Below are 12,358 nucleotides of genomic sequence, written 5' to 3'. Positions count from 1 at the left end.
GATCCAGTATGGATTTAATGTAGTTATGGCAGTACAGATGGGCCAAAAGGCCTCTTCTGTACTGTATGATTCTATTACTTTTGTAGTATTTGTTGTTACATTATTATTCATTTTGACCACAGCCACACTCTACAAAGAGAGAGCTAAATGACCAGTTAGCTTTATTTTGTTTGGGACATAAATATAGTTTAGCGAGCAGGTCCTGACATCCTTCAAATAGTGCGATGGAATCTTGAAGTGCACAGGCACAATGAAGCAATCACTTATAATTGAACTGGAGTACTAGTACTCATGTGCTTCAATCACTCAAAGGCCAGAATGATGGGAAAAGAGTCAAAGTGGCATTCTGAGGTGAGCAAATTCTCAGCATATTGTCACTAACAAAATCGTGAGAAATCTTCCTTCAGTATGGGCTTCCTCCATGTTCAAAATTACTAGTAAACATTTATTTCTCACATTGTTATTTGATATTAAAGCTCAGAGTCAATTATGGACAATTTTAAAAGCACAATCTTAGGCCAACTCTAATTGCATCCAGAATGTCAAAAAATGCATTTCATAAATGATCTCCAGCATCCACAATGGTAAGTATCCATTCCATTTTCTAAACTGCATAAACATTCAGATCTCAGGAGGTGACAAGACCACATCACTTCCCCTTTTGACAGTGTTTTAAGTTCCTTTCTCACCTTATCCTGCATATCTTGAATAATAAATAGGAATTCTTCTTCTGGAACAATTATCTTCAATTGATTTCTAAGGAGAACAGAAATACATTTTGTTAATACTGTATTCAGGGAAAGATCCAAAAGTGCTCAAGTGGAGAAGACTATGGAATACATTGGTCACATAAGGACATTTAGTGATATATGTTGGAAGACAACGTCTCACAATCCACTCAAAACATAAAGAAGTTTCCAGAGTTTTCACTGAAAGTTGTCAGCAGCCAGCTTTTACAATAGGTACGGTTTTAATGAAAGTGATCAAGACAGACCATCGAAAAATCCTGGAGGTGATAATGAAGGCACAACACTGGCTTCAGGTTTATCCAAGACTATTACTGATCCATCCTGAAGTGCTATTAGACACACTCCAGCACTACAGTGGACTATAACACTTGATAATCATCAAATCCTATTAATGCAGGCTGAAGGCAAGACAGCCTGGAGGTGGATGGCTTTTACTTCTTCCCGGAACTGAAAATTCTGCTTAAAAGCTCCGTTTACCTTCTAAACACAAATAATATAAGCCAACAATTGCTTTGAAGATAGCAACTCTCTCATGTCCCTACATTGAGAAACACTACACCATTCTTTCTCTCATTTAGGTAAAAACAAGGACTGCAGATGCTGGAAACCAGAGTCTAGATTAGAGTGGCACTGGAAAAGCACAGCAGGTCAGGCAGCATCCGAGAAACCTTCTCTCATTTATCAGTTTTACATGTTCCACACTAACCTGACCTTCCACCTTGCAACACAGCTCACAACAGAAGCCAATTACTACTGATTAACAATTAAATGCCTTTAAAGAAACTGAATGTATTAGTTGCTCAAGTTATGGGGGGCTTCACCAAGGGTGGTAGGCTTCTGAACTGCAATGTTTCTTCAATTCCAACACCTCAACACTACCCCCAGTACTGCAGCAATGTGTCAAAATAACAGATATATTCAAATCCTAGAATAGGGTGCCGATCCACAATCCGTAAGGGTGAATATACTGAGATGCTGCAGCCAGCTTACACAAAATAAAGTCAAGAATTTAGATGCCTACATGCAATTTACATAAAATCAACAATATTTCTATCATGGTTCTTTTCTGTGGAATGATATTTGTGTAATTGAAAGCTGGAGAGATTATTGTAATAATGAGGAGTGCATTTCGTATTAAGGCTGGACTTTATAAATCAATGGATTGTTTTTCCTGAATCTGCTGCCTGTTTTTGGAAAACGTTGAACCATCAGCCCAAATCTCCAATATAATTCTAAGTGGCATAATTGAACAATTTTGTTACTTGCATTGCTCTGATCTTCAGTTAAATATAAACCATGTTTGATACCAATATGTTTACCTTTTCTGTGCACACAAGGATTCACGACAATTTGTCATTTTGCCCCCACAGAACCTTGATGAAAATTTCATGCTCTGATACCTCATACACTAATGTGAGCTAATGCAAGGTAATGATATCCAAAGGCTGAATTTTATGGGGTTTTTTTGGCCAAATAGTTGTCTTGTATCCTGAAATACTCATAGGACTGGCTCTCATGGTGCTAATAGCATTACCCACACCAAAGACCGGCCGATGAACCAATAGGAGTTCTGCATTGCATCCTTTAGGGAACGCCCAATGAATTAAGTGCAACTCAGGCACTTAACTGGACAGCAATGGGCCTTTGGTGGCAGAGGTCACACCCAACAAGAGCTGTCAATTATCAGTAACTCCAGCATCATGGAGGGACACAGTGGACGAGGCCAATGCTCTACTCACCTGAGGCTTAGGTTCAACCCTGCATCTCAGCTTATAGATGAGTGATGGTATGGAAAGGGGAGTCGGTGGAAATGACAAGGCAGTGGCTAGGGTAAACGGAAGGCTCTCAGCAAATGTCTTCAAATGAGGGATCCACCCTGGGACCCTGAAAAGCAACCCTACACAGGTTTACTTGCTGTTCTCCCTGTATGGTAAGCCCTGGCCAATGCTGGACTAGCAGCCTCTGCAGCAGATGAGGCCTTTTGGTGGCCTTTATTTGTCACCATCCCCAGCCCACAGCCCTAAAAAATGGGCAGGGCACCAAATTTCACCAGTACTTCCTACAGTACCATTGAACCAAACACCAACATGAACAATCATTTGGAGATGATAATATTTATCTGTTCCCCTCCCTGGGCAACAAGCCAAAGCTCTTCCTGCTCACCTTTCAGAGCTAATGTTATCCACCCACAGCGTGTCAAGCTTGTAGATGCTACTTTCAGAACCCTAAGGAAAGAAAGGAAAAGGTAACTTGGATTAAAGTAAATAAATCCACAAAAAAATAATTTCAGAGGCACCAAGCTGCCAAAGTATATAATTTCAGTTCCCACTTGAGCTCTGACAATCTTCAGTCAGCATTTACACTCCAGCCTTTCAGGAAAACATTGCCGGTAAAGTCCCCACTTCAGAGAAAGACAACTTACTGCCACTTGCCACGTCACCCATTACTAGCCCTTCCTCAATACTTCTGCTGCTGAAAACCTCGTCTGAGTTTTTATTATCTTCTGTCTCCATAATTCTAACACTCTCCTGATTGACATGTATTCCAGCTTCTTTAAAATGCAGCTGATCCAAACCCTGTATCTTAATTCACATCAACTACATTCATCCATTGTTAATGGCTTCATTGACCGTGGCTGCTGGTCCATCAAATCCCCAATTTTAAAATCTCATCGTTGTGTTCAAACCTTTCTAGTGCTCTTCTCCATCTCTTAAAATCCAACTCTTCGAGCCTCCAGTTCAGGCTGTGAACATACCTTCAGTTTCCAGAGAAAACCATCCTAAACCTTTGATTACATTCAATATGGTCACCCACTTCCATGTTTTCAATAATCCTCACGTGTGTACATTCTTCATTCTGTCATTTCCAAAACTAGATGAGCACATTAGATGAACAAATGAAACTGTGTCAATTTTCTTAGTTAAAAATCACACAACACCAGGTTATAGTCCAACAGGTTTAATTGGAAGCACACTAGCTTTCGGAGCGACGCTCCTTCATCAGGTGATTGTGAAACAATCTCCTGATGAAGGAGCATCGCTCCAAAAGCTAGTGTGCTTCCAATTAAACCTGTTGGACTATAACCTGGTGTTGTGTGATTTTTAACTTTGTACACCCCAGTCCAATACCGGCATCTCCGAATCAATTTTCTTGAACACTGAGCTCTTTACCTGAATAACCACAAGGCTGTCATCAAAGAGCAAAAGCCTGCCATCTGGGCAGGTCAGAGGGATATTTTTGCTGTCTTCTCTCAGACGTCGCTCTGGCAAAAACAAAAGCTCCTGAAAGAAAGGAAACAATTATTCGTCCGGAAATGGAAGCAAGCTTTGCAGAAAAATGTAGGTGGACCTAATGCAGATCCACCTCAACATGCCAAAAATGTACATTGCAGAAAATGATATTCTTCCTCAGTTGTCCTTCCCACCATCTCATTTGGAGAGTTTGACATTTATTAAGTACAGTTCCACAAATCTCAGATATTAAGTTATTCTTCATGGGGCATACATTGGGGTCTGATACTGCAACAACCTCACTAATCCTGGTCAATTTTGGATTGGGCAAATTCAGAATATTTTAATATAATTCTTCTCATACCATCAGAAGCAATTATTTCAGTGATACTCTGGCTGCACCAGTGAGCTCATCTGCATTCTACTGCCTTTAACCTAACACATAACAAGTCCTCTTACGAGCTTACATTTCGTATAGACAACTTTAAAATTTTTTGGGAACATGAGTGAACAATTCACCACATTGAGCCTCCTTCATCATTCAATTAGATCATGGCAGATTATCTATCTCCACATTTTCTCTATATCCCTTCATGTCATCAGCCTTCAAAGGTGTATCAATTTCCGTCTTGAACAATGTAATGCCTGGATTTTCACAGTCCACTAGGATCGCGAACTCCATAGCTTCAGGTCACTCCCAGTATGGAAATCCAACATCATCTCAGTGAGGAGATGGCATGCTCATATTCCGAGATGCTGTTCACTTGTTCTAGACTCACTAGTCAGGGGAAATAACTACATCCACTCTGTCATGCCCTGCAAGAACTTTATTAACTTCAATGAGATCAACCCTCATTCTTTACAATTCTAGAGAATGCAGACCTAATTTCGTCAATCTCTCCTCATAAAACAGGGGCTGCATGTTGGCGAGGGGATGGCATAGTGGCTCATTGGTCAGCACTGCTGCCTCACAGCATTTAGTACCTGGGTTCGAGTCCAGCTTCAAACAACTGTCTGTGTGGAGTTTGCACATTCTCCCCATGTCTGTGTAGGTTTCCTCCAGGTGCTCTGGTTTCTCCCATGATCCGAAGATGAGCAGGTTAGGTGAATTGACCATGCTAAATTGTCCATAATATTCAGGGATATGTAAGTTAGGTGCATTAATCAGGGGTAAATATAGGGTAGAGGAATGGGTCTGGGTAGGTTACTCTTCGGAGGTTTGTTGTGGACTTGTTGGGCCGAAGGGCCTGTTTCCACACTGTAGAGATTCTAAAGAGAAATCAAGCCTGCCCTCACCGGGATTAGTCTGATGAACTTCGGTTACATTCCCTCTACGCCAGGTCTGTCCTACTTAGATACGGAGGCCAAAACTGCACATAATACTCCAGGCACAATTTCACCAAGTCTGTATCTAATTGCAACAAGGTTTGATTATATCAGTGCACAAATCCTCTTGCAACAAGGCCTTCATAGCCTTACTCTTCTGAATTGTTTCCAATCTAACCTTCAGTGTTCAATGACAAGAATACCCCTTTGGACACCAGCATTTCCAACCTCTCAACATTTAAAAACCATTCAGTTTCTTGTTTTGCCAAGGTGAATAACTTTACACCTATCCACATTATATTCCACCTGATGTGTTCTTACCCAATCACTTAGCCTGTCCAAGTCCCTTTGCTGCTTCCGGCAATCTTCACACAATTTATATTCCCAGCTAATTTGTAATAGCAAACTTGTAAATATTGTAATTGCTCCCCAGATCCATTTCATTTTAGTTTTTGAACAGTGAACCTAGCAGGGTCTTTGCAGTATTTCGCTAATAACATTCACAGGATCATCTGCTTATTTCTACTCTTTGCTTTCAATGTGAAATTTAAACCATAGAATTATATTATTCCTAATCCTATATGTTCTCATTTTACCTACTAACCTCATGTGTGAATATTATCGAAAGTATTCTGAAAATCCAAATAACACTGTATCCACCAATTCTCCTTCATTTGAAGGAGAAGGTAAAGTTGCAATTGTACTAGTGGACCATCGGGAGAGAGAGGAAAAGAGAGACAGACAGAGAGAAAGAAAGAGGGAGAAAACTGGTGGTGGTTTAGTCTGAGGCTCACCTGATGTAGATAAAGCATTGTTACAGTACATAAAGAATTGAAGGTACTTACTTAGAAATAAGGAGCAGGCAGCCTCAGAGACGAAATATGTACAAAGATCCACAACCAGTGATACTCCAGACAACCATCTCAAAGTATAGGCAGCTGTATTGGCTTAAATCACAACATAGTGCAATTTACTTGAAACATTAGCGCTCTCTCTCTCTCTCTCTCTCTCTCTCTCCACAAATGCCATCTGTCCTGTTAATGACCTCCATCATTTACTGTTCTTATCCTAATTTGGGAGGATTATGCTAATGGAAGGGGAATGATGGATTTTGATAACAAGTGAGCCTCTGACAGCATAGATTTGCTGACAGCTGCCCAGTGACTCATCACTTTTAGCAGAAATTCCTGCAACTATCTGATATTTATTTAACTGGAATTGATTTGAACTGCATTTTTCTCAGACATTTTACAGTATCTGTATTTCTAGCTTGGTTTTGGATGTAGATTTACTTGCTGAGCTGCAAGGTTCAGTTTCAGACATTTCATTACCATACTAGGTACTAGCCTCCAGACAAAGCACTGGTGGGGTGGCCAACTTTTTATTTATGTGTTTAGATTTCCTTAGGTTGGTGATGCCATTTCCTGTGGTGGCATCAGTTCCTGTGGTGATGTCATTTTCTGTTCTTTTTCTCAGGGGATGGTAAATTGTATCCAAGTCAATGTGTTTTTTGATAGAGTTCCAGTTGGAATGCCATGCTTCTAGGAATTCTCGTGCGTGTCTCTGTTTGGCTTATCTTAGGATGGATGTGTTGTCCCAGTTGAAGTGGTTTGTCATCTGTAGTTAAAGATCCTAGTGAAACTGGGTCATGTCTTTTTGTGGCTAGTTGATATTCATGTATCCTGGTGGCTAGTTTTCTGCCTGTTTGTTCAATGTAGTGTTTGTAACAGTCCTTGCAAGGTATTTTGTAAACGACATTAGTTTTGCTTGATGTCTCTATTGGGTCCTTCAAGTTCATTAGCTGCTGTTTTAGTGTGTTGGTGGGTTTGTGGGCTACCATGATACCAAGAGGTCTGAGTAGTCTGGCAGTCATTTTCAAGATGAGTTTGATGTAGGGGAGTGTGGCTAGAGTTTCTGGATGTGTTTTGTCTGCTTGTTGGGTTTGTTGCTGAGAATGGACTGTGTCCATTGGGTACCTGTTCTTTTTAAATACACAGTATAGGTGATTTTCCTCTACTCTGCATAGTTTCTCTGTGCTGCAGTGTGTGCAATGATGTTCTGGTGCAGCTTTGTTTGTGGATGTTGATTGCTTCTGTAGTTGAATATTTGGACTGTATGTGTTGTTTTCCTGTAGACGCTGGTTTGAAGTTCCCCATTGGCTGTTCGCTCTACTGTGGCATCTAGGAATTGCAGTTTGTTGTTGTTTTCCTCCTCTTTAGTGAATTTTATGCCAGTAAGGGTATTATTGATGGTCCTGAAGGTTTCCTCTAATTTGTTTCATTTAGTGATGACAAAGGAGTCATCCACATAGGGGACACAAAGTTTGGGTTGGATGGTTGGCAGAGCTGTTTGTTCATGTCTCTACATTACTGTCTCTGCTAAGAACCCTGATAGCGGAGATCCAATGGGTGTTCTGTTGGTTTGTCTGCAGGTTTTGTTGGTGAAGGTGAAGTGGGTAGTAAGGCATTGGTCCACTAGCTTGATGATACTGTCCTTGCTGAGGAAGTTGGTGGTTTTTGGTGTATGTGTCTTTGGTTCTTCTAATAGTGTTTCCTTGGCCAGGTTGATGTTGATTGATGTGAACAGGGCTGTTACGTCAAAGCAGACCATTATTTCATCCTCTTCTATCTTGATGTCTTTGATGGTCTTCAGGAAATCACCACAGGAAATTATGTCACCACAGGAAATGACATCACCAACCCAAGGAACCCTAAATACATAAATAAAAAGCAGGCCATACTACCAATGCTTCATCCGGAGGCTCACTGATTATGTTACCTAGTATGGTGATGAAATGGCTGAAAACGAACCTTCCAGCTCAGCGATCAAACCTACATCCACAACCTCAACCTGAGCTACAAATCTTCTCAAAACCCGCTTAAAGTTTAGTCGTTTGTAATGCTGATGACCACTGGATGATGAAAAGGACAGAAGTTCAAATGAAAGGAGGTTTAATGTCAGGTACTGAATACAGCAGAAAAATGTAGAAAGTACAGAATGTGGGGGAATTTTGAAAAGGATACAAGAATGACAAAGAGAAGGTGAGAATAGCAGGTGATGTAAAAAGGAACACAGAACTCTTATAAACATTGAAAACTTAAAGTCTAGTTAAAGGAATGATAAAATCAATTAGGTCAGGCTCTTATAGCACAGCGGCAGGTCCTGGTTCAAGTCCCAACTGCCCCAGATACGTGTCCATGCATGTTATGATCTGCCTGTATTGCACATAAAACAAAACTTTTCATTTAGCGAGTTTTTGTACTGTACTTAGGTACATGTGACAATAATAAATCAAATCAGATCAGATGAGACGGAGGGGTAACCTTATAAAATTTATAAAATCATGAGTGGTATGGGTAGGGTAAATAGACAAGATCTTTACCCTAGAGTGGGAGAGTTAAAAACTAGAGGGCACAGATTTAGGGTGAGAGGGGCAAGATTTAAAAGAAATCTAACCAGTAATTTTTTTATGCAGAGGGTGGTGCGTGTATGGAATGAGCTACCAGAGGAAGTGGTGGAGGCTGGTACAATTACAACATTTAAAAGGCATCTGGATGGGAATATGAATAGGAAGGGTTTAGAGGGCTATGGGCCAAATGCTGACAAATGGGACTAGATTTATTTAAGATTCCGGTCGGCATGGATGAGTTGGACCGACAGATCTGTTTCTGTGCTGTATATCTCCATGAATCTACGTTTGTCAAAACATATCTGAACAGGTTGACTAAAACAACTGTAAACAGATACAAAAACGTTACTAAATAGTTTGGCATCACTCAAAGCTAACAAGTCAATGAGTTCAAATGAAAAATGACTACATTTCCTGAGGGAAAGAGAAGGGAAAGAGCAAACTTATTTTTAGATTAGATACAGAGTGATGCCATAGGACGAAAGTATTGTTACATCTTGGTTTAAAGATGAGAGACGGGAGGCTAATTAAAGCCACTCAATCTAGGATCCTGGGAAAACCCACTAATAACTATTGTCAGGACAAGATTAAAAGTTCATTTGGAACCTAATGGCTTAGTAAGGATAGCCGACACAGATTATGAAATAACTGCCACGGCTGGCATCCTGTCACCAAGTTACCTTTTATTTAATTGTCCACAGTACGCTTGCCATGGCCAGGCACCTGGGAGTCAGTGTCCTGAACTCAGGAAATTCTAAATCCCCTATTACATTGGTCATCCAGGGCTTCCTAAGTGGCCTGTGTTAACCACCCCAATCAAGGATCTCATAGTCGACAAGGTCCACCTGGTTTCAATCACTACAGATCATTGAAACCTATTCTTGTGTGATCAACCTAGTTAAGATCTTTAATGAAGTGTTTATGAAGGTGGTGTGGTGGATACTGTAAAAATGAACTTTCAAAAGGCACTTCAGTTGCATGTTACAGACTCTTTCAGCAAGCAAAACACATAGCATTAAAAGCGAGAGTTCTACTGAGCCCAAAAGGAATAGGAAGCAGAAAACAGTGATGTACGAATGTGCCTCTGACTGGACAGAAGCATATAGTAAGAGCTCCAGGAGCCATAATACAATTATCAATTGTAAAAATCCATCTGGTGTATTAGTGTCCATTAGGAAAAGGGAAATCTACCATCCCCACTTGGTCTAGCCTGCATGAAACTTCAGATCCATAGCAATGCAGTTGATTGTTAAATGACTTCTAAAATTGCCTAGCAAGCTACTCAGTTGTATCTAACAACTACAAAAGTCTGATCGGAGAAAGGAGTCCAGACTGACAACCCAGCAATGACAGACACTGACAAAGGCACAGTCCTGTCAACTCTGCAAAGTCAACCTTAAAGCATCTGGGCTGTGTCAACATTGAAAGAGCTGTCCCACAAATTTTGATGGAATTAGACAGAAGCGTGCAGGGGTTGATTGGAGTATTTTGTTTACAACCAAAGGGACGTCTGGCAAGTGGGAGGCCTTTAAAAGTGCGATAGCTAGGTTCAAGGTTTTTATGTTCCTGTGAGGGCAAAGGGTGAGGTTGGCAGAAATAGGAAACCCTGGATGACAAGAGAGATTAAAGCTTTGACCAGAAAAAGGAAGGAGATATGGCTTAGGTACAGGCAGCTGGAGCCAAGAGAGTCCCTGGAGGTATACAGGGAATACAGGAGTTTTCTGAAGAAGGAAATCAGGAGGGTGAAAAGGAGGCACAAAATAGCCTTGGCTGAGATGATTAGGTGAATCCAAAGAGGTTCTTTAAGTATATTAAAGGAAAAAATAATAACTATAGAGAAAATAAAGCTGCTCAAGAACAAAAGTGGACATGCATGTGTAGAACTGCAGAAGATGGGTGAGGCTCTCAATGTCTCCGTGCTGTAGAACTCTATGACTATATGACTCTAACTAATTGAAGAAATATACAAAGAAAGCTGGAATGTAAAACTAAATTGAACAACTTTCAAAAAACTGGCACATGCATACTTTTAGATTCTACAATAAGATGCATAATGGTTCAAGAGAGATAAGGAACAATATTAGATTTCTTTCTTCACTCTACATACACACATGCAAAGTTCATACAAAATCAGAGTGATTGACTTTGTGCAACTATGTAAAAAGGATGATATCAATCAGCCATCATTCATCTTTCCCAATTATCATTTTCATTGATGATATGTCACCTGAAGTCAAAATGTAAACCGTGAGCAGGACAGCAACAGATCAGAATAGCTTCCTGGTGAGAAGAATATTTCCTAGTGAAACATACAAGCACAAGGCAGCTGAAACTTACTACAGTGAAGCATTAAGTGGTATGATTTAGTAAGAATAAGGAGGTAATCAAATGGTGAACTCAAAATAAATGCAGAAACAGAAAGACCCGCATCTCCACCCACACGAGACTTTTATAGCAGTAAGGAAAGTTGAGAAGGCAGTTTAAAACAGACATGGGGTCCTCAGTTTCATAACTAGTAGGGAAGTTACAATAAAACTTACAAAATACTGCCTAGGCCCCAGCTGGTCAAGTATGCACATCCTTTTTTAGAGGTAAAGTGAATGCTTTAAAAGTAGGGTGTAGAGATTTAATGGGGGGGGAGGTGAAAGACCTCTATGACATAGATATACTTCTGAAGCTGGAGTTATTCTATTTAGTACAGATTTGGAGATGCCGGTATTGGACTGAGCTGTACAAAGTTAAAAATCATACAACACCAGGTTATAATCCAATAGGTTTATTTGGAAGCACCAGCTTTCGGAGCATTGCTCCTTCATTGTGGACTCCACAACCACCTAATGAAGGAGCAGCCCTCTGAAAGCTAGTGCTTCCAAATAAACCTGTTGGACTTTAACCTGGTATTGTGTGATTTTTAATTTTACTTAGAACAGGGAAGGCTACTGAACAGATTTGATGGAGAAATAAGATGATGTGTCTTAGCAGAATGGCCATTACAAAGAAAAGACAGGTTTAAAGGTGATTCATATACCAATCAAAAGGTGGTAAGAGGGAAAATAAAGGACAGGATGTGTTGCAATATGTAAAGTGTGCCTGAAAGGATGGTAGAAACAGATTCGTTCACACCATATTATGGGAGTTGGATCAGTACTTGAAGGGGAGAAACTTGTTTTGCTGTGGGAAAGAGCAGGGGCATAGGACTAATAGAATAGCCCTTAGAAGAGCTAACTGAACCAATATGGATCAAATATTTTCTTGACTATCAAATTTGGTGCATCATATTGCCATTGACTCCCAGCATTCCAATTATTTAAGAGAGACGCTGACTAAAAGAACATTGTCAGCCACCTTCCAGTTTCTTTTCTTTCTATTCTGTCCCCCGAAAGTAACTTCTCCATTAACTCAATTGCACAATTCAAAATAGTGTAGCTAATGCCTGAACTTGTGACCACAGAATAAAATGCTGCTTTGCATTACCATGACAAAAAAACAACATAACAGGTTTTTTCAAAACAAAAATAATTTGACAACTGCAGAGGTAGAGTGCAGAGAATAGGAAGTGATAAATTATTCAACAATACCTCCATTCCCCAGTCTTGGCTATTAACCAAAAGAGCAGGAATTGGCTTATCTGACCTTGCAGGTGT

The 12,358-nt window shown here is 40.2% G+C and overlaps 1 protein-coding gene across 3 annotated transcripts in view; it reads right to left on the bottom strand.

The window, feature by feature from the left end:
* The window catches only part of LOC140476985 (ALS2 C-terminal-like protein), a 104,593-nt gene that overhangs the window by 48,604 nt on the left and 43,631 nt on the right, over positions 1 to 12,358 (bottom strand). For all 3 annotated transcript variants that reach the window (XM_072570038.1, XM_072570040.1, XM_072570039.1), the window contains 3 exons: positions 3,920 to 4,030; positions 2,913 to 2,974; positions 690 to 756 (listed from right to left, as the gene is read on the bottom strand). In XM_072570038.1, coding sequence (XP_072426139.1) covers positions 690 to 756; positions 2,913 to 2,974; positions 3,920 to 4,030 — 240 coding nt within the window. The remainder of the gene's footprint in view (positions 1 to 689; positions 757 to 2,912; positions 2,975 to 3,919; positions 4,031 to 12,358) is intronic.

This window comes from Chiloscyllium punctatum, chromosome 5 (assembly GCF_047496795.1).
Source record: "Chiloscyllium punctatum isolate Juve2018m chromosome 5, sChiPun1.3, whole genome shotgun sequence".
NCBI lineage: Eukaryota > Metazoa > Chordata > Chondrichthyes > Orectolobiformes > Hemiscylliidae > Chiloscyllium > Chiloscyllium punctatum.
The sequence above is the reverse complement of the archived record's forward strand: the minus strand, read 5'-3'. Positions and strand labels throughout refer to the sequence as shown.